We start from the raw sequence: 23,569 nt of genomic DNA, 5'->3' as shown, positions 1-23,569 counted from the left end.
AACTCTTCTGTAATGAATCTTCACTTTCAATCATTTCCTTTCTCTGATAAATAATGCTCGCTGGCCATAATAAACTGAAGTAAAGAGTTTCCGAAATATAAAGGGAAGTATGCAAAATATAAGTGATGAAGGCAATGAAAAGAATAACAAGACCCCACATAGTGACCCTATAAGACCCAATATACTAATGAAAAATGTTGATCCCATTGTGAGTTAAATAGCCAAGCTCTATTTGTTTACATTACGCTTTCTCTCCTCTCCCACAACAGCTGATACCAATGTTAACTGCTTACTATGTTACTTAGTAAAAAACAATTGCTTGCTTCGAGAAATTATTTTTGGAAGCACTATTCAAATTATTCCGAAGTTATAATTGATAAAAAACGTTAACAAACTTTAATACCCTATAGTAACCCTATAAGACACAATATACTAATGAAAAAAAGAATAAAAAAGGATTTGAAAGGATATCAGAAATCCAAATGTTGATCACGTTGTGAGTTAAAGAACCAAGCTCTATTTGTTTACATTATGCTTTCCCTCCTCTCCCACAACAGCTGATACCAATGTTAACTGCTTACTAAGTTACTCGGTAAAAAAAAAAAAAAAAATTGCTTGCTTCAAGAAATTATTTTTGGGGAGCACTATTCAAATTATTCTGAAGTTATAATTGACAAAAAACGTTAACAAACTTTAATAAAAAAATATATGGGAAAGACTATCTACCAGAAGAGAAACAAAATCTTCTGGCAGAAAGGCACTCTATGAGCTCAGTCTTTGATAAAATGTCCAGATTCATTAGAAATATCGTTCTGTAACTCTTCTGTAATGAATCATCACTTTCAACCATTTCCTTTCTCTGATAAATAATGCTCACTGGCCATAATAAACTGAAGTAAAGGGTTTCCGAAATATAAAGGGAAGTATGCAAAATATAAGTGATGAAGGCAATGAAAAGAATAACAGGACCCCACATAGTAACCCTATAAGACACAATATACTAATGAAAAATGTTGATCACGTTGTGAGTTAAAGAGCCAAGCTCTATTTGTTTACATTACGCTTTCTCTCCTCTCCCACAACAGCTGATACCAATGTTAACTGTTTACTATGTTACTTAGTAAAAAACGATTGCTTGCTTCGAGAAATTATTTTTGGAAGCACTATTCAAATTATTCCGAAGTTATAATTGATAAAAAACATTAACAAACTTTAACACCCTATAGTAACCCTATAAGACACAATATACTAATGAAAAAAAGAATAAAAAAGGATTCAAAGGGATATCAGAAATCCAAATGTTGATCACATTGTGAGTTAAAGAACCAAGCTCTATTTGTTTACATTATGGTTTCCCTCCTCTCCCACAACAGCTGATACCAATGTTAACTGCTTACTATGTTACTCAGTAAAAAAAAAAAAAAAAAAATTGCTTGCTTCAAGGAATTATTTTTGGAAGCACTATTCAAATTATTCCGAAGTTATAATTGACAAAAAACGTTAACAAACTTCAACTGAACTGATTTTCAAACTGAAGGTCAGGATCCTAAAACTATTTTCAGTTTAAAAGTAATGGACACAGGATGCCATCTAGTGGTCTTTAAAAAATGGTTTAGCTTAAAATACACATATGTATCACCCGTTCCCTAAGCTCATTCTCCAGTGATGCACAAGTTAAGACGCCCCACTGTGAGAGACATTCTTAGGCAATGCAGATATTGGATGCCAGAAAGGGTTAATGACAATGTTGTGTCTCATTTCAGCAAATTTTGAAACATAAACAAATGTCTTTAACAAACTTTTTGTAAAAAAGGATGTATTATAAATAATAAATTATTACAAATTTGAGGATAATTTTTTTTTCAGAATGGAATCTATTATCCTATTTTCCATCGATTCTTACAAACAACATTGTTTTGTATTACAAGTAAGATTCAAGAACAAATTATACTCGTTAAATGAGGTTCCACTATTTTTGTAATATACAAGTCAAAACATTATAAAGATGCAGTATAAAGTAAGAACTCAAAATCTATAGCATTGAAATTTTCATTCATATCTACGTAAATTTTACAAGTCACAACTATATAATCTTAATAACACCACACAGGGATGATGCTAGGCTCTTAAGTACAAAATGGTTATGCAATAATTAACTCAAAGAAAATAATCAATATCTTTTCTATTAACACTTTGACTGCCCAAGACGAGATAACTCATATTAGCGCTCTTCTTCAAGGCACCCAATACGAGTTATCTCGCAGTTTCTTCACTTGCCACTTTTGCACCACTATGAGTTACTTACTCGCTTAGTGCTTGTTTCAGCTATACCAAGGTGACAAGTAGAAGCATGTCTGTATGAATCAACTCGTAGTGGGCTTCTGCAAAGAGCTTTGTCTAACAAAAGCCGACTACGAGATAATTCATAGGACTCCCTTTTTTTCCCCTCCTTTAAAAAAAAACCCTGTGAACTTTTTAATGATTGTTACGAATCATAATTAGTATTTTTAATAATATAATATGCTTAAATAGATTTGGCTTCTCGGACCGGAATCCAAAAAATGCCGTGCCAGTTAACATGTTAAACTTGCGATATTTTAATAAATTTTTTTTTGTGTTTTCCTGCGAATTTATAGTATTTGGAACTATATTTATTCTCATTACACTTAATAGACAATTTGAGGTTCTTAAATACATAACTTTAAAAGCTTTTAGTAAATTACAATTTATTACACACGCACACATAAAAAAAAGCATATAATAAACACGCAATATTTTCGTTAAAATGATCAAATGATATTTTACCATTGGCCACACATGACATATTTCTGTTCTCACACAGGTATCCCACGGGTGCTGATTTCCATACCAGTATTGACGACTACGATATATCACTCCACATTTTGTGCATTCCAATATATATCTATTTCATTAAAAAACATATATTAAAATACTTAATTTAACTGTAAAAAATTACATTTATTATTTTTTATATATAGTTACCTACCCTGACCATGCATACTTTGCAATTCCAAGCCATGATGAATCATTGGATTCCATTGTTTTTGGTGAAACTTCCATTTTTTCACCCCGTTCAAAACAAGTCTACAGAAACAAAGTATTTTGATATTTAAAAATGAACATTTTATATAAATATATGAGTTTAAAGAATATGAGAAAAGCATTTAGATAAACAGTACCTTGCATAGAAATATTCGATTTTCATACTGATGTTGGTAAATGCAGTTTTTGTTTGATGTGTGAGAAATATCTTCCTTTTCATGGTTCATACTATTTGAACATCGAGCCCTATAATCAAAATAAAATTTTGCCTACAAATTTGAAAAATAAATACAACAAAAATATATTGAAAATGTTCTAGAAAATGCATTACATTTTAAGTTAAATAAAATGAATGATTTTACATTACATTTAAGTTAACCCTTTCAGGGGCAGTATATAAAATATTGGGCTTACATTGTTCTATCGATAATGTAGGTAAGTACCCATATATACTGCCCCTGGTACAAAATTGTAACTTATGGACCCTAAGAACACAAAATTGAGACTTAAAAAAAATCTAGAGAGAAATCCTGAATTTTGAGAGCCAGTGTATATTTTATACCAGTGCTAAGACTCCCTCCCCCTCCAGGGCCAATTGTTAATTTTTGTCTTTTAATTTAATTTTGTGTACTTTTGATGTAGAAATGGGTGCTTGAATATAGTTATGTAAGACTAAAGACAAAATTTTTTAAAACTTCGCTAGAAATTCAAAAAATAAAATTTACGTTTTTGTGCACTTTGATGATGCAACCCAGCTGAACATACTTATGTAAAATATGGGTAAAAAGATTTTGAAATTAATTTAAATTCAATATAATGATTTTATGAAAAAATTTAACAAATCACTGACTGTAGCATGCTGTAACTGAACTAGTATAATATTACAAGCAGATGTAACTCAGTCAAAAAATAAAAAATTGAAAAATGAAACACTACGACTCGGCTGAAAAAGTATGTTCTATTTTTTAAGTTATATTTTATGCTTTAGATAATATATAAAAAAGAGCATGCTTCATGCTATGATAACAAGAATTGCCCTCCCTCCCACACACTTTCGACTATTGAGGCCCTTTTTAATTTTTTGTAAATATAAGTTGTAATATATCATTTTGTTCAGGAAGAAAAACCGTTAAACAATTTTATTTTATACACCTCAAAGCTCTTATTTCAATTTTCAGCCCCTCTGGCCTCCTACGGGCCCCTTTTCAATTTTTGGATACGTTTTAGTTTGCATCTAAAACTGGCCTTAGAAATATTTTCCCTCCTTTTGCCAACTGTGATTTTTTTTCTTTTTCTTTTTTTTTCTTTTCTTTTCTTTTTCTTTCTTTTTTTTTTTTTGAAAATCATCTATTTGTATCCTAACCTAGGAGAAAATTTCTCTTGTGTTCCCTAGTCTCTCATCTGAAATTAACAAAGACTATTACATCTTAAGTAATGTAATAGTCTCTAAAGAATAAAAGCATGCTTTCAAATCAGCATTTTTTTCCATTCCACCATGAGATGGACCTAAAGTGCATTTCTATTTCCTGTATTTTTAAGTGAGCCTTGTGTTATCTTATCACACAGACGGAAAAAGGCATGACCCCCGAATGACAAATAGTTGTGAATCACCCCTTTTCATTTTTGCTGCATGCTAGGAATTTGGAAGACATAAAGCAACAGGTGTCTTTCTGGGTTAACATGCCACATTTAATCCCTACAATTGTGTAACATTTTTATGCCTGATGACAATTTTAAAATTTTGACATGCCAGACGACAAGTCTTTCTCTTGGGAAAACGCGAAGTGCTGAAATTAAAAATTTAGCTAAACAGAGAGGAATGCAAAACTCGAGTGGAGTAGACAAAGAATAAAAAGAAACAAATATACTTGCATTCAGTCCTAGCACAACGTCAGTAAACTTTCCATCCCCCCCATGAACATAATATTGAATCCTAAAGAACTTGTAAATTAATCATCAAAATTTATTGCATCATAAACTATCATAATATAAAGAAATTTTATCATCTCAAAGAGTAGATAAAGAGAAGACTGATGCTGCCATCTATTGGCACGGTACCCTCAGTATGAGCTATATACTACTCTTAAAATTGTATAAATAATCTGTTAATTATCACTTCTGACTGAAATGTAGTAAATACATAAGATTCAGCATGTGTATGTCATATATTTTCAGATTTTGAATATTTTCTTTCCCTCCAATAGAATTTGTGAATCTTCAAACTTGATACCTTGGAACGAGGTATATTAATTTCATTACTGCAAAATATTGAGCATTCATAAGGTAGTGCTGCAATTTAGAATAAAAAGGAAATACTAAAACTTACAATTACAGCTTTTGGTAGGAAAATTAGCATTTTTTAGGAGACTAAAAAAATATCCAGAATATTTTACATACCAGTGCCTTTTAAAGGATTACATAAAATGATTTCTTTTACATATTAAACAAAAAGTTTTTTAAAATTTGACAAGCAATATGATAAATCTCATTTGTTAAAATTATTACTACTTTTTCAAATGCTAGATGGTTTAAAAGTTTGATATACGAGGGTTGGAACTTTAATAGTGGCAACTATTTATTTACAAGGAATACAAAAGTGATTCATATCACCATGTTTTACAGTCCTTCAATATAATTGCCAGCATTGTGTACAACCCATTTCCAATGATGTGGAAGTCGCAGAATACCTGTAGCAGCGCCTGTTTTGTTGATAGTTTGAATGGACTGGTCTACTGCCGCAAGAATCTCAGGAACAGTTTGGAAGTGAGTGCCACGAAGTGGTTCCTTCATCTTAGGAATTAAGTCATAGTCACAAGGGCTTAGATCTGGGGAGTATGGTGGATGGTAAAGCACTTCCCAGCCCCATCGCTCGAACAAATCAGTCACAGCTTGCGCTGCATGCGGCCGAGCATTGTCATGCAAAATGAGAGGAGCGTTCTGCAGAAAGTGTCGCCGTTTTTTCCTCAAAGCTGGTGGGAGATTGTGCTCCAAAAATGATCAGTAATACTGCGCAGTGACGGTCTGCTGTGGGGGAACGGTATGCGTTAGGATGGCACTATCACAGTCATACACGAGAATCACCATAACTTTCACATTGCTGGGGTTCTGACGAAATTTCGAACGTCGTGGTGACCCGTGATGACGCCATTCGCTTGATTGCCGTTTCAAGTTCTGGCTGGTACGATCGGGCTCAAGTGTCATCCAGCATAATGATACGGTGTAAAAAAGCATCTCCTTCGAGCTCATAGCGCTCCAGGTGAGTTTGGGCAGCATCGTATCGCAGCCATTTCTGCATTTCCATCAATTGATGTGGAATCCATCGTGAAGCAATTTTTCTCATGGACAGGCGTTCCTTCAGAATGTGTGTATGCGCTAATCCTGTTTGTCCGGCCAGCTGACGAATCGTTTGGCAGCAATCACTGTCCATTAGTGCAGCAACAGCTTACGTGTCTGCATCGCTGACACTCGGACGGCCTGGCCGCAGCATGTCTGCCACGTTTTGGCGTCCTTCACTGAATGCTTTCACCCATCTTGCTACGGTTCTGTAAGGCAATGCAGATTCTCCGCGAGCCTCTTGAAGCCCTTGATGACACTGTTGTGCTGTACGACCTCTGGCACATTCAATTTTTATCCAACATCGTTGTTCTTGCTTTGATAACATCCTGACAACACTTACTTTAGACCGCGAGCTAATACAAGGATCCGTTCTTCGCATCATTCCGCATGCGCGTGACGTAGGCAGGACGAGTCTTTTTGCTGAGAGGTAAAGTAGGTATGTAGTTTACGTGTGGTATACGCGATATTCTTTGGTTTTGTTGTGTAGCGTTTTTTCAGCTGTGTTGCTTCTATTAAAGTTCCAACCCTCATATTTTACAACCATGATTTTAAAGTCACTTCATTTGAATGCTGAACTGTAGAAATTTTAGATGACACATTAAAACACATAACTTTTATCAAGCTAACACTTTTTTCTGTCAGAGGGATTAAAAAAAAAGTAACAGAGGAAAAATAAAAAATTCTTAAAAATTTCATCTTGCAAAATATTGAAGAATGGTAAATAATGCTTCTTTTACATACTTGCATGATTTGCATTGAACAGAACAGGTGAAATACTGATCTGGAAAGGTGTTTGGTATAGATTTCTCTATTCTTCCAGAAAATTTATCATTCAAAACCTATACAAAAGCAAACACAACTATTAAAACTTTATACAGCAAGGAAAAATAATTTTTTTGAAAAGGGGGGAGGGGAGAAAATGAGATTATTTTTATTATTTTAGATTAAGATTAATTAACAGGCAGAATAATTGGGGTATCTTGCATATGGGAAGGCTGCTTTTGTAGAGCATGCATTAAGAGGAACAGCTTCTTATTTGCTTTACATATGAGAAAAGGCATGAAAATACCATATGCCTAGCTCATTAGTTGGTATTTAAACCTTAGTCAAGCTACCAGTATTCAGTGATCTTTCCTTCTCAGTCAGTGGTGGACCTAATTACACCAGAGTCTGTTATTGCCATAAAAAAAGATTACATAATTAAGTATTTACGATAGTTATTGATGGGTCTACTAATATAAGGATATTTTCAAATAAGATGAAAATAAAAGTAATCTGCATTGTTTAAAACAGATATGTGAGATACTTAGAAAACTAACCACTATATTGCACTATTTTTGTTTGAAAAATTGCCAAGTATGTTAACTTTTTACACATCTGCCATATAGTTTTTAGTATCGTGTATAAAGTGTCTTTGGATACATATGTGAATAAAGCGGGCGCAGCCGAAGCAAAACCGATGAACACTGGTAGTTCGGTCCAACTTTTGATCCCAGCGAACAGGCTGGCTCCATGGGTGTTTTCTTGCCTTTACGCGTGTGTATCATTTATGCAGTATCTTCTCCATGCATATGTGAACAAAGGGAGTGCAGCCCACGCAAAATCACTGAACACTGGTAGTTCGGTCCAACTTTTGAATACTGGCAAATTTGAACATAGGAATTCTTTTAAAAACGAACAATGAAAAGCAGGCTTTAGCCCACTCAGCTGGCGGGCTTGCCTGCTAGTATAGTTTTTAAAATCATTAATGCTAATCTTTGATAAATATGCAAGCTATAAATTTTTCGTACAGAATACAAAAGACGTATTTCATCCAGTGAAATGGTAACTTTCATAAGGAGTTAATATATTCCAAAATATTTTCACACTTTTAGGGGTTAGGCATTTTAATCGGAATATGGCTAATATTTTGTATAACTAGTATCATCTGGATCAGGAGTCAGCAACCTTTTCCACTACAAAGACATACTTAAGAAATCTAATAGTTAGATGGGCAGGACAGCCACTGTGAGGCAGTTACAGTAAAAGTAAATATTAAATAAAAAATAAATATACCATTAACAAATATATATATACACACACACACACAAAGAAACATACTAACGGGCTAAAAATTAAAAACAAAATTTTTAAACAAGTCCTGTGCTATAGCTGCAAGATTGAAGTAAAATAAACTTAAAGCATCTTAAGTTAAAATTAAATTGAAATCAAAGCAAGGCAATTCCTCAACAGTATTAATAACTGCAACCATGTATAAGAGGCTTAACACAATATTTAAACATATCAAAATTAAAATAAGAATTCATTAGTAGAACAAACTCTAATAATAAAAATGCGAAAAGGAAAAATATACAAAATTATAAAAATACATGAAAATCAATCTCCTTTTACTGAAACTCCAATTCAAAACTCATCACAGGAAAATTAATAAAGTTTCATAAAAGTTGATTAAAATGTTTCGAAAATGTGTTTCGTTCTCCTGGTTCAATTGAGATCAAAAATCGAAAAAAAAAAAAAAAAAAAAAAAAAAGATTCAATTAAACTTTTATTTAAGACTTTAAAATTTATATAAAACCAAAAAAAAAAAAAAAAAAAAAATCTCAGTTCCTACACGCTTTTGAAACCAAAAGAAGAATAAAACATTACATTGTGCCAAATTGACTACTATAAGGGAGGGGGGGAAAAAAAAAAAAAAAAAAAAAGGCAAATTGACCATTCAAAAAAAAAAAAAAAAAAGTCTAATAACATTATAAGTAAATCCAATATCAAAAGGAATTACAAATAAAGCGCAAAACAAATATACTTCAAATCAAACTGTCATTTAAACAACACTCAAAAATTGGGTGATCCCTGATTATGCTAACCTAAATTTTTAATACTAAGAAAATGAAAAACTTTTCATGGAGTTTTCTATAAATAATACAACCTAATCTGAGCCTTAAATGGCTAAAATCTGAAAACCTATTTGAAATAAAAATTAAAAAAATTCAAACTTACTGAATTCTTAAGACAACCATTTTAATGTAGACTTACTGAATTCTTAAGACGAGCAAACTGTGTTCCTTGCAAAAGAAGGTTGAATTCAAGGCTACTCTGGAGAGGCAAAAATTTTGTAGTTCTTGGAAAAATTATATGATAAGGTTCAAAGTGTCCAACAGCAGAACTAGGTATTTTAATGTGTGTTCAAAATGACCTATTCTGTTAAACTTTGTGTATGGGGGATCCCAAGTGTCGGATGTGGTCTGTAAAAATAATTACCGATGAGGAGGGTGATCGTCCAAAATGGTGCTATAAGAAAGATGCTGTCCTCTGTAAAATTTTAAAACGTGAAAATAGAACTGGCTCAAAGTTCAGGAAAAGGAAAAATATAGGTTATAAAAGATAAAAGACTTCATGTAATCAGTCCACAATACGTCTTTGAAATTATAAGTTCCATTTTTTTTTTAGTAGAAGCAAGATTGGCCAGTCATTACATTTTCAAAATAGTAAAAAGATAGTATAAATAATAATTAAAGTAAAACAAAGAAGATCTTCGCACATAATTACAGTAAATTTCTTATCATAGTCATCCAACTATTACCTTCGATTGAGGTTTAAGTAATAACTATCATTTCACTTTTTAGGTGAGAAACTTTAAAAAAAAAAGTAATTTATACCAGCTTTCTTTAAAGGTATAGAAATTTTGAATAGAAGTGTTTTATTCTCTAAGATAATTTTTATTAAATAAAAATAAGTTTCTTCTTGAAAGTATTCGACATTGCTGCAAATATTTTTTATTCTATGGAGTTGAGTATATATGGTATTAAGTATTATTCTTTTGTTAATATCTCCAAAAGAATACCTTACTATAAAACCAATGGATAAGTTTTATAGTACGGAAATCAAAATCTCTTCTTTTGTTGCAAATTTTAATATTTTTAAAATTGATAATTTGCAAATCCAGGTAAATTATATCTCTTTGTTGAAAGTTAGTTTCAATGAGTTTCAAACACTAAGGATAAATGTGATTTGTTGATTGTAATAATACCATCCATGTATCTGTAAATGTTAGAAAAATATGAATGTTGTACTTGAGATACCCGTTGTTGGAAAAGAAATTCTTTGGTGAAAAGGTACAAATTACAAATCGCAGACCTTGTGCTAGTTCCCATCGGGATTCCATTGATTTACTTAAGCATTATTAAATGCAATGTTGTAAAGGAATTGCCTTGCTTTGATTCCAATTTAATTTAAACTTCAGATGCTTTAAATTTATTATGCATATATATTGAAATGGAGTTAATTTAATGTGGATTCTGAAAGTTGTAATGATTTGTTATTGCAAAAATGTTTATGAAAAATGCTGCTATATCATGTTGTTTAAAAAATTTTGCAAGCCAAGCAAGAAAACTAAAAATTGTTTTTGAAAAAAATTGATGCTATGCAAGAGAAATACAAATGGTAAACAAAGTATTTTTAACTATTAAATAAAAAATTAAAACCCCAATATCCCGATTGAGCTCTAACACTTGTAAATTTATGCGATCTGAGCTTCGTTCAAGAGCTGTGGTGGAAGTAGTACTTTGTAGTGCTGGTATTAAAGATTTTCAAATTTTTGTTTAGATGGTATGCGTTTAGTCAAAAGGTTGAGAACCACTGACATAAATTAAAGTATTAACCATAGGCAAAAGCAATGCTACCTGTACCATTTTGTTAGGTTTTAAATTGAAGAGAAGAATGTAAACTCTGCTTACAGCATGAAATATAAATTCATGAAATGAAAAGTTTATGTACGAACAAAGGCTATGGATCTTCTGCTAAAATACTATAAATAAGATAAAAAATAAATAGTAATAATATTTTCAACAAACTGTACATATTTTTCTTACTTTTAAAACTTTGAAAATGACAGCAGGTGCTCGAGGTACTCGAACAGCAGAATTCTGTATATGTTTTTCAACTCTCCTTCTCAGTTGAACAAAATCAGTTGGACCAGAGTTGCTACATGTTCCTAAATATTCAATACTACTGAATGCATCTACTTTTAAACCAAGTTCTTGAAATCTGGATCGTAAAATTAATTCAGGTTCTACACTATCATCTGTGGAAAAAGATAATTTCATTATAAAAATGGTCAAGAAAATAATGTTTGCAAAACATTTTAAACACTGAAAAGCCTTTTGTAAAGCAAATGCTATACTGATACTTCTTAACAACATTCTGAAATTTAGAAAAGTTAAAAAGATAAAAATGACCACTAGTATGCAAATTAGAAATAATAATAATAATAATAATAAAATTTTAAAAGAAGAAAAAAAGAAATGATAAAATATTGACTACATTTCTATATAATAAAAACAGGATGACACAAATTTCTATCAAAAATGAAATGAAAAAGAGCAAGGCTTTTGCCTGCAAGTCCTATCAACTAGAACTTAAACAATGGCTTGCTTCATTCTCGTTTCTCCCTTTGTTGCAGCTCTTTTCCTTAGACATTTTTTATTCGTTTCAACCGATATCAAAAGGTTGGTTCATAGTACTTAATGCTAGTTTGAAATGAACAAGCAAAATAAGAAGGTAAGTGCTGAATTAAATAACACTATTTAAATTTTTCCTGACCTTAGTTTAGCCTGATACTTTCTTCTGTTATTTTTATTTTATGTAGTTTAAAGCAGTGGTCTCAAACTGGCAGCCCCGAAGCAATTTTATGCATCTGCAAAGGCATTCTGATTATGTACAGAGGCTGTTTGCACATTTTTTAGATGATTTTCATTGCATTTACAGATTATTATTTTTTTTTTATATGTTTTATTTGATATCTTCACTATCTTTCTACAGCATAATTTCCAAGATAATAAAGCCTTTTTTAGTATTAAAAGAGGTATTTTATCCATATTTAACTCATAAAAGTTCAAATGTGCAAAAATCTGTGGATGATACTTCAGGAGATTTAGTGGGGATATGAGTGAAGAGTACGGTCTTGACACCTGTTTCTTGTTCCATTTTTTCCAGGAAATTAACAGTGGATTTTGACTTGTGGCTGCTTGCTTTGTCTTGATGCAGTTCTACTAATTGATGGCACTGTCAGTAAAGAAAAGTTATTTCATATTTGAAAATTTGATATAAAATATGTTCCTGATAATATGAGGAGTTAATAGCTTTCTGCACTGTTTTTAATTTATATTTGTCATTACAACAAAAACCTACAACAATCATAAATCTCTTTGAAAAACTTTCCTTAGATTCTTTGAATAATATTCTAAGATTTTTTTCTTCTCTTTTATGATAGTAAATGGATCTCTTTTTATTGCAGTCATTTAAATATAACTAAGATTCATGTACTGTGACCACATTTTTCCATTTTTGCTTGAATAATTGTTTCTCATAGAGAATTCTGGAGCTCATTCTGCTTTCGGTGATATGTTGTGAAGAAAGACAATACACATTATGTTTTTTTGCCTTTTTAAGATATAAATCAGCATTAATCACTTTGTTTATTGACAATGAACATCATAATGATTATTCAACTGTCCTTTGACTCTGCAGATTTTCTTTTAACATTAAAGTTCTTACTTTTGCAAGATTCGAAACATTCTGTTTTCTCCTTCGATATGTACTTTGAACAATTTTCTCCTTGAAGCCAAACTCTGACATTTCCCCCCTTTCTTATTGATAATATTATATATTGTTGCTTGAGATACTGAAAAGTCATAGCTTTCACAGCATTTTTTAATAACTAAATACAAATAATTTTTTTTGGAAAGAGCACAAACATAGCTTTCTGTCCACTACTTCTTTGAAAGTGCCATTTTACATAAAAACAAAATTTTCAAGTAGGATATGATAATTTACACTTTGGGAAATATAACTGCATTAAAAAAATTCCAAGCAGGCAATTTTTTTATAGCAAAGCAAAGTTGTCTAAAAAATGTGCAAACATTATCTGTACTTGTTGTAAAGATCTCAAGATTTGAGTTATCTGAATTCTGACTTTAGATTATTTTCATTTCCATTAAAAATGACCATGAATAATGCACTAGAAAACCTACAAATGGCACTAATTAATCATTTTGTTCAGAAATATATTTATACATGAACAAACAGTTGAAAATTAGTAAAAAAAAAAAAAAAAAAAAAAACCAACTGACATATGAGTATCCACATGATGAAGATAATTTCCAGTTATATATACGTAAAAATAAGAAGACAGAAATTGAATTATATTTAATTACCTTAATAACCATTATGTTTAATAATTAATGTTGAATAAGAAGAGAGTATGTGTTCAACTGTTAGTATGAAACATACTGAATTACTGCATACATTATTTAAATTGACTGAATGACTATGTTCTGATTCATTAAAACAGTCAAAAATTGTTATTTCATACCGTAATAATTGATAATATATGTATGATTGGTAAGCATAGTCTAAATTCTAAGATATGCCATAAAAATGTAGTGTTAATAGTGCATAAAAGCATCATATGTCCCTTACATATTCATAATAACTATTTGTATGCTAAAAGATTAAGAAGTGGTTCTAGTTTTAAATCAGTGCCTAACCAAACAAGAGGAGTTTAAAAAACAATTATGTCAAAAATCTTAAGCATCTGCTTTGCTTACATTTAGTGGAAAGGTTACTGAAAACGTTTCAGATATCTGGGAATTTTTAAACTTTATTTTCACATTATTTGGAGAACTTACTTTAGTTTGAGAAATTCATTCTATTATATCTTGATGACACTAACTGAATTGTTAATCACAATAAGCAGTATATTTTTCATGTTTTCATACAAAAACTGCCTAGACTTAATTGTAATCTCATAACAAGATCTGAATGATAGCATTAACAGGAATCACATTAGGTACTATAAGGCATTCCTCCCTTCATAGTGTACCTTCCTAGTGTAGTGGTTCTGCACGCTGGGCCGGTATTCCACAGGTCCGTGGTTCGATTCCCGGCGAAGGCGGTTGCTAATTTTTCATCTTGCCTGCTTTCAAAAAAATCCTAATGTCTCTACAGTGTCTACTACATTTATCTCCTCATCTATGTCAAATTTATCTTAAAACAACATCAATGACTTTTATAACAGCCATAATCTAATAATTACTACAAATAAAATTCAAAGATAACAAACAGCTTGGTAATAAAATAAAAAACTAATGGAAACATCTGACTAGTGAGATGCATATTTTAAAATATATTAAGTTACACATTAGATAATCCTAGAACCATCAAAAGTGTCAGTCTATTTTGTGTTAAAAAAAACTGTATTTAATATGAAAATTCTAAACTTCTTACACTATTAAAATAACATCACTAATTTTTATAGTAGTTAATACTGCTAATTTAAGTTATATAGAAAAATCAGAAAACCTCAAATACTGTTAATATATTCTATCAAAAAAAGAACTGAACCTAAAATAAAAATCCTTGCTTTTGTAAACACAGGCTTACCAGCACAAAGGAATGAATCTCATATATATATCAAACCCCATATCTATTATTTATTACAGAATTTAGAGTTTTTTTGTTCTTGTACAGGGTTCATACACATTTCCTTACATGAAAATTAAGGACTTTTAAGGACCATCAAAGAAAAAATTAAAGACCTATCAGCAAACACACATACACACACACACACACACACACACACACACACACACACACACACACACACACAAAAAAAAAAAAAAAAAAAAAAAAGAATAAAAAGCAATTATCCATTTAAGAAACTAACAGAAGTGTGTATTATGCACTATTATTAAATTCAATTTAATTCTTAACATAAAACAATTTTGAAAATTAAACTAACTCCCTACAAGTTATGAAGTAGATAACATTAAATTAAGAACAGAATTTCTTGAAAAACATGTATAAGTGTATTTTACACTAATAACAGCCACAGATATTTTAGAGATTTACATGATTATTATTTAGCTTATTAGATATTTATTTAAACACAGACAACTACTATTATAATTGCAATGTAAGAATATTTTGCAGATTAAAATAACAGATTTGTAAACATACAATATATTTCTTTGGTTTTTTGAAAGATACTAGAATAATAAACTATACAGTGGTGGCCAAAATTGTGGACACTTTTGGAAATTTTTATGTTTTTGAACTTTGTATGCTTATAGAAAATTATTGATTGACCAAGAATTATTGCTATCGGAATAAAAAATCTGATGTGTACACCACATGACTTTCTTGTACAGAATATTGAATTATACGCATTTTTTCTTGCATTTCATTTAAACTTATTGGATTGAATTAAATCTACTTCGCCGACAGCGCATAAACCACAATAGAATAAATGCATTCTTTAAAATTCACTCTAGTATTTGTTTACCATAGCGACACTCTGGCGCTAGATTCACTTAACAGTATTAATAATTATATACCAGTTAACTTATATAGTAATTATATAACGGAAACTAAGTTAACTGTTAACTTATATATTTCGTTCATATTATAACTCATAATGCACAAAATTTATATCATTTAAAGAATAGAACTATCTAATCGTTGCCACATGTTCTATTCAAATACTATAATAAAGCTAGAATGATGTATAAAAGAAATTAAGCAAACAAAACAAAAAAGAAACAGTTTTTTACAGACGATTGAGTATTTCTCATTTAATTAATTCAGTTCTCACTTCGCGAGAAATCAAAAATACATAAAAACTCAAAATATCTATATTAAAAATTACGAAGTAAATCTTAAACACTTATTTCCTCGAAAAAATTCCACAAAGAATTAAGCACGATTTAATTGGCAATAATAAATGAATGTGTTATCTTTGTTGTTGCAAAGCTAAGTTTCTCTAGACTGGCAACAAATCCACTAGTCTCCTGTTTCAAATGTCATCAATGGCCGCCATAAAAAAAAAAGGCTTAGCGGCATTTAGACAACTTTAAAATTGTTGATAATTCTAAAAATATTGCATACAAATTTACTAAAGGCATAAAAACCTTAACTGTAAGATAAAAACAACATAATACAATCATTTTTAAAGCAAAAAATGTACAATTTACAAACATATAAGAGTAAAGAAACTGAGATCACTGAGCTGGGAGTGGATATATACATAAATATATATATATATACGTTTGATGTGGCCAACTGCAACCAAAATACGAGGTGCACATCTACATGTTATAGCAGTCCTATATACAAAATTTCAACGCTCTGAGGCTACTCGTTTTTGAGTTATGTGAGATACATACGTACATACGTTCGTACAGACGCCACAAAAAATTCTCTTCAGAATTAATTTTAAAGCAGTTTTATAATTTTTTGAAGGCAAAGAGTATTTTATTCTGTCCTTACGTACAGATATCACGCAAAAACATCGTTAAATTGCATTCGATAGAGGTCAAAATGGATATTTTCTGTGAAATATGCTGCCTGAAACTTTTCGCGATTACAATACTTCCATTTTACTTCGTACAAGGAAGTAAAAATTGCTGTTTGAGACCTTATTTTGGCCAACTTGGCTTTCCTAATCAAAGATTTATTTATTTTTACAAGGGTCAGAGGAAATTTATTTTAAATTTTTGGAGGAAACCTCGCTAATTGCTTCTTCAATGAAGTGCGAGAGATGTGGATCACAGATGAAGATCTTTTTTTTTTCTGTTACTTATCAACATACAACAGGTAAAATACTTTAAAAAAATATAAGTACATATTCTTTTACTTTATAATTGTACACTTCAATTTTTATTAAAACATTAATACACTGTTTTAAAAAATTCCTGAGATATTTATTGCCACATATGTTTTAATGTTAAATATTTATATCCTTTAAAATTATAAATAATTATATCCTTTAAAACTTATTTTAAAGCATTTGAATTCTTTTAAACGTTGGTATGATGTTTTAAATTCAATATTCAATTTAAGTAATATTTTATTCCAATTAAATGCTGGTTGCAATGTTTTCATTGCAGTGTTTTTATTCTATTATATGAAAGTAATAATTTAACCTTACTTTAGCATTTTATAATCTTAGTAAATGTATTTACTTACATTTGCCAGCCATCTTAAAAAACAACATTTTCAACAAAAAATTAATCCATTATTTTGGCTGATCTTTGGAATATGGTAACTGGTAACTTGGCGACATTTTGGAGGCGATAACAGTTACTACCTAGGACTTTAGTAATAATGTGAGAAGTACTCAGTTCCGATTACGCATTATTTTGTGTGAGGGAAATGAGAGATCATGAGATATGTCATGTGACATTAATGGACGAATTACAGTTCTTTAATCGGAAAAGGGGGGGAATTTGGAAAACTGTAGTACAATATTATTTTGTATTAAGCTTCATTGTGTGTTGTGTGAAATACAGTCAAAAGTCGTTAATCCAGACTCGTCAGGACTTCGGCGATTTCGGATTATCGATTTTTCCGGATTATAGATTATCAGTTTAAATCTCGTAAGATGGCATGCAGAAATTCTAAAATTAAAAATATGAAACCGTAATTTATGAAATAAAGAACAGTTATGATCTAAAGGGTATCAAAATTTGCAAAAAGAAAAAGCTTAATATTTATATGTTTACTTAAATAAACATTTCTTTCAATGTAAGTTGTTTAAGTTTTGCTTCGTTTCATGTGATAATACTTTCTCTTTAATTCTATTAAACAGACATAGTTTCTTGTTCAGTTACAAAGTTCCGCTGTTCAAGTCCTATAATTGCTGTGTCAAGAACACCGACGATTTTTTTTCGTTTTCAATAACCTCTGCCACTTTTCTTCGCTATCGGAAGCGAATTATAATGACGAGGAACTTGTTTTAAATCATATCAAAGACGGAGCATATCGAGATGAAATACTACATTTGGTAAGGAATTATAAGCCAAATAAAATAAAAACATGATCTTCAATTATAAGCCAAATAAAATAAAAACATCTGCGCTGAAGATAAGGATAGTGCTGACAGATCAACTTCCAATTCATTACGCGCCCGCCGCAGCGTTCCCCCGCCGAGCAGCGTGAAATTGATAAACAGATTTCGGATTTCAAAACATACTTTCGCTTTAGATCCTTTACATATTAACAAATATATATCGGAAATTCTATTTGATATAATCGAAAGTTTAAGCTTACTTTTATAAAATTGCTCTTACAGTCTGCAAAAAATAATAAGCCGGATCTAATTCGAAAATTAAGGAACAACGCAATCATCAACATTAACTGAAATAGATAATTAGATAATTTTAGCTTATACGTCCATTTTACATAAAACGCGCATGCGAAAACGTATTCTGCACTTGCACACACTCATATGCGCAGTCGTAAAAGCTCTTACGCACACACGTAAACGCCTCTGCGCATGTGTCAACGCGGCACATGCGCAAAAAGTTTTTAGTTTTGAGGTCCGGATTATAGATCATTCCGAATTATGGGTGTCCGAATTAACGACTTTTGACTGTAGTAGAAGTGTGCGTGCCACATAATGAAGATTCTGAAGATTAGGTAAGTTAGTATTTTTAATCATTTGAGGATATTATTTTTATGCATTGTTCTAAATGTAAGGACTAAATAAATTAATATGATATTATTGGAAAATTGTTATTAGCAATGATTTAGTTTAAAGAGATTAGGATTGTAATCTAATTTTTATTAACTTAATGTATGTGCTTTTTTATTTTTTAAGTAGTGTTTTTTAATTTAATTATATTTTAATATAATGATCGTGATTTTGTGAGTTATATGTTTGCAGTATTTTGGAATACATTTGAGTAGAATACATTGAGTATTTTCATGCATTTTCGTGAAATTTTTCTAATTTACGAGAAAAAAGCAGTGTACATGGATATGGTGAAGAGTGTGCGCAATGCCATTTTTGTGCAATTGCAATTCTGGGATGTTTTTTTAAGTAAAAATAAGTCGACGTGTACATGTTTTAGCGATATTTTAATTAAATGATAGTTATTTTGTTAATTTTATGTTTGTAGGAATTTGGTATACGTTTCAGTTGAAGTAAACGTGCATGGAAGTAATTTAAATATTTAACACTAAGTATTTGTAACCATTTGTAATGTTTGCGGTATGAATTCGTTGGTGACGTTTATAATATAATAGATAATTTAGAGGTAAAAGTTTTTGGATATTTTATTTATTTTATACGTGGAAATGTTCATCTTTGGAAAGGGTATATACTTTTTGCGATCAGGTAATTTTATATATGTTCTTTTTACTGGATTTAAAGATTCACAAAATTTTCATGCATTTTCGTGAAATTTTTCTAATTTATGAGAAAAAGGCAGTGTGTATGGGGTACAACTCTAATATACGCCCTAATTTCACCAAATGTGGCGATATGTGTTCTGCGCTGGTTTTTGGCGCAATTTCGTGTTCTATGGCAACCCTGTTGACGTTGAAAAATCTTTCGCTGGAGTTTGTTGGTTCGCCTCTGTGTCTGAGAAGATGGGAGGGAAAGATAAAATGGTAGTAGTTGAATTGAAGTTCGGCAAAAGGAAATATGATTGCGGCTATCCAGTTGAGGGGTAGAGGGTATTTGGAAGTGTGGAAAGAGGGTCTGGGAGATAATTTTTAATGGCAGTGCATGATAGAAGTAGGGATGTGATTTTATTTATTTGTGAACCATAGTATAAATTTTCTGGATAGTGTGTCTGGCTGTCATGTAAATACGATAGTGATTACGTGGCGGCGTGTTAAAGGCGGTATGAAATTTATATCTCTGCTATTCGAAAACGCATTAATTCGTGGTAAGTGCATTTTATTTTATCCTTGTTCTTATTTTGTAGAATGTTATGTTCATTAGTTCTTTAATATGAATTTCTGTCGTTATTGTTGTTTTTTCAAATTGTTTGAAATTTATTTTAGTTTATTTTGTTGTTTAGTGTCTAGACTGTAGAATTCGTAGATGTTTTTTAAAGTTGAAACAGAACGCTGTGTACATGGTATTATTTGAAATTTATTGTTGTTATGTTATTTTATTAAAGCGAGGAGTGCGTAGATCGTAGATTCCTTCCTTGCCTAAATTGTGCAATTCGTAGAATTTTTTTTAAGTTTAAACAGGATGCTGTGTACATGGTATTCTTTGAAATTTATTGTTGTTATGTTAATTTATTAAAGCAAGGTGTGCGTAGTTTTTAGTTTCATTGGCTGATCTTTACAATATGGTAACTGGTAGTTTGGCGACATTTTGGAGGCGATAAAGGTTACTACCTGGCACTTCGGTAATAATGTGAGCAGTACTCAGTTCCGATTACGCATTATTTTGTGTGAGGGAAATGAAAGATCATGGGATATGTCATGTGATATTAATGGACGAATTACGGTTCTTTAATCGGAAAAGGGGGGAAATCGGGAAAAAATCTGGAAATTTTGTATTTGGCTTTATTCTGTGTTGTGTGAAACAGTGTTCGTGAATTTTTGGATCCCATGGCCGTAACTAAAGTGAATTCGAAATGGGTTTTTATATATGTATTAATTTAATGTATGTGCTCATTTATATTTTAAGTAGTGTTTTTGAATTTAATTATATTTTAATTAAATGATAGTTATTTTGTGAATTTTATGTTTGTAGGAATTTGGTATACGTTTTAGTTGAAGTAAACGTGCATGGAAATAATTTAAATATCTGACACTAAGTATTTGTAATGGTTGCGGTATGAATTTGTTGGTGACGTGTATAATGTAATAGATGATTTAGAGGTAAAAGTTTTTGGATATTTTATTTATTTTATATGTGGAAATGTTCATTACTTTTTCGCGATCAGGTCATTTCATGTATGTTCTTTTTACCGGGTTTAAAGATTGAGAAAATTGTCATGTATTTTCGTGAAATTTTTCTAATTTATGAGAAAAAAGCAGTGTACATGGATATAGTGAAGAGTGTGCTCAATGCCATTTTTGTGCAATTCTGGGATTTTTTTTAAAGTAAAAATAAGTCGGCGTGTACACGGTTTATGTGTATGTGTTATTTTGAAAAACGCGTAAGGAGTATGGTATTGTGCACTTTTTCCCAATTTTGCAGTGAATATTTGTCATGATTAAGCAGTTTTGTTAGATAAAATTTCTAGCATAAGTGAAATTCGGCTAGTAGAGTGTTGGAAGAAGTGTTCAGTAGATAAAAAGAAAAGAAACATGTCTTTACTTCGTGAAGACAAAATGGCGGCGGGAAAAAAAAATAGAGGGTTGCTGTAGGAGAGTTGGTCGCCAAATTTTCGCCAAAAAAACGCCAAGTTACCATAATGTAAAGATCAAACGTTTCATTCATTACCTACATTGTGCAATTCGTAGATGTTTTTTTTTCAAGTTAAAACATGTCGCTGTGTACATGGATTCTTGTCAAATATTTTTGGTTAGAAACTTTATGGTTTTGCTATCTAAATTTTTTGTTTTTGTTTCGGATTTTTAGCTAAATTGTGTGTTCAAAACGTAGTTTTTGCATGTGCGAAAACCGCGTTTTTGGAGACATTTTAGGCTAAAAGTTCAAAATGTAGACAAAAAATTTAAATAGTAATATGGCAGCGTGAAGTTTCTTGCCAAAAACTTTTGGCGACTTGAGGGCACATATCAGAGTAGTTCCGTATATGGATATAGTGAAGAGTGTACGCAATGCCCTTTTTGTACAATTCTGGGATGTTTTTTTAAGTAAAAATAAGTCGACGTGTACATGGTTTAGTGATATTTAAATTAAATGATAGTTATTTTGTGAATTTTATGTTTGTAGGAATTTCGTATACGTTTCAGTTGAAGTAAACGTGTATGGAAATAATTTAAATATTTGACACTAAGTATTTCTAACCATTTGTAATGTTTGCGGTATGAATTCGTTGGTGACGTTTATAATATAATAGATAATTTAGAGGTAAAAGTTTTTGGATATTTTATTTATTTTATATGTGGAAATGTTCATCCTTGGAAAGGGTATATCCTTTTTCGTGATCAGGTAATTTCATATATGTGCTTTTTACCGAGTTTAAAGATTCACAGAATTTTTTTGCATTTTCGTGCAAATTTTTGTAATTTATGAGAAAATAGCAGTGTAGATGGATAAAGTTAAGAGTGTGTGCAATGTCATTTTTGTGCAATTCTGGGATTTTTTTTAAGTAAAAATAAGTCGACGTGTAAATGGTTTATGTGTATGTGCTATTCTGAAAAACGCGTAAGGAGTTTGCGATTGTGCACTTTTTCCCTATTTTGCAGTTAATGTTTGTCATGATTAAGCAGTTTTGCTACGTAAAATTTCTAGCATAAGTGTAATTCGGCTAATAGATTGTTGGAAAAAGTGTTCAGTAAATAAAAAGAAAAGAAACATGTCTTTACTTCGTGAACACAAAATGGCGGCGAAAAAAAAGAGGGTTGCTGTAGCAGAGTTGGTTGCCAAATTTTCGCCAAAAAATCGCCAAGTTACCATAATCCAAAGATCAACCATTATTTTTAATGATATTTATTTTTTTAAAGTTTCGAATACTTTACTATGCGTGAACTACGCAAAAACAGCATTTTTCAAGATGGCTGATGACTGTAAAAACCGCGCCAATGTAAATCGCCAAAAATCCATGCAACTGTCTACCAAAGTAGAACCTTAGATTTATACTGATGATCTATAATCTGGAATCACAGAAGTCTCAATGAGTCCACAACTCAGACTTTGTATGGTAATAATTTTAACACTTTCATTAAAGGCAAATATTAAGTAATTAAATTTACCAAGATCATTAATAATACAACAAAAAACAAAGTATTTAACTTTTTAATATGAATACAAATGAATAAAATACACACAAAGGATCATATAAATCAGCTAATCAAAACTGAAAAATATTCTGTTAGCCTCAGTGTCACGTAATACAGACAAAAAAAGAGCTGAACAAAAAGACGTTGAAGAGCATTTATATCCTGAGCTGTAATAAATGTGTTTAAAAATAAAGAACATAAAACTTACTTTTGGAAAGAACATTAGTATGTTGTGTTTCATGAAATATAATGACAGATGGTCCTAATATCGACATTGGCCCATCTACATGAAAGCGAGCACATGCTTCTTCTAACTCCTGAGAGAAATGCTTCGTATAGGCTGCTGAGGCATCACCAAGAAAGGAAAACATATCATTGTGAAGACGTTCAGCACGTGTTCGATAGATCACAACATCAGAGATTGCTAAAACCTAAGATATAAAAAAATATAATATCC

General features: G+C 30.9%; 1 protein-coding gene across 2 annotated transcripts in view; it reads right to left on the bottom strand.

Moving 5' to 3' along the window:
- LOC118186037 (zinc finger FYVE domain-containing protein 1-like) overlaps positions 1–23,569 on the bottom strand; it is an 84,773-nt gene that overhangs the window by 34,897 nt on the left and 26,307 nt on the right. For both annotated transcript variants that reach the window (XM_035356025.2, XM_035356033.2), the window contains exons 3-8: positions 23,321–23,543; positions 11,268–11,479; positions 7,141–7,238; positions 3,201–3,309; positions 3,008–3,105; positions 2,806–2,923 (exon numbers count right to left, since the gene is read on the bottom strand). In XM_035356025.2, coding sequence (XP_035211916.1) covers positions 2,806–2,923; positions 3,008–3,105; positions 3,201–3,309; positions 7,141–7,238; positions 11,268–11,479; positions 23,321–23,543 — 858 coding nt within the window. The remainder of the gene's footprint in view (positions 1–2,805; positions 2,924–3,007; positions 3,106–3,200; positions 3,310–7,140; positions 7,239–11,267; positions 11,480–23,320; positions 23,544–23,569) is intronic.

This window comes from Stegodyphus dumicola, chromosome 3 (genome assembly GCF_044657685.1).
Source record: "Stegodyphus dumicola isolate Sdum_Otavi_A_Nest chromosome 3, ASM4465768v1".
NCBI classification, from domain to species: domain Eukaryota; kingdom Metazoa; phylum Arthropoda; class Arachnida; order Araneae; family Eresidae; genus Stegodyphus; species Stegodyphus dumicola.
Note: the sequence above shows the minus strand (reverse complement) of the source record. Positions and strands in the feature narration are given on the sequence as shown.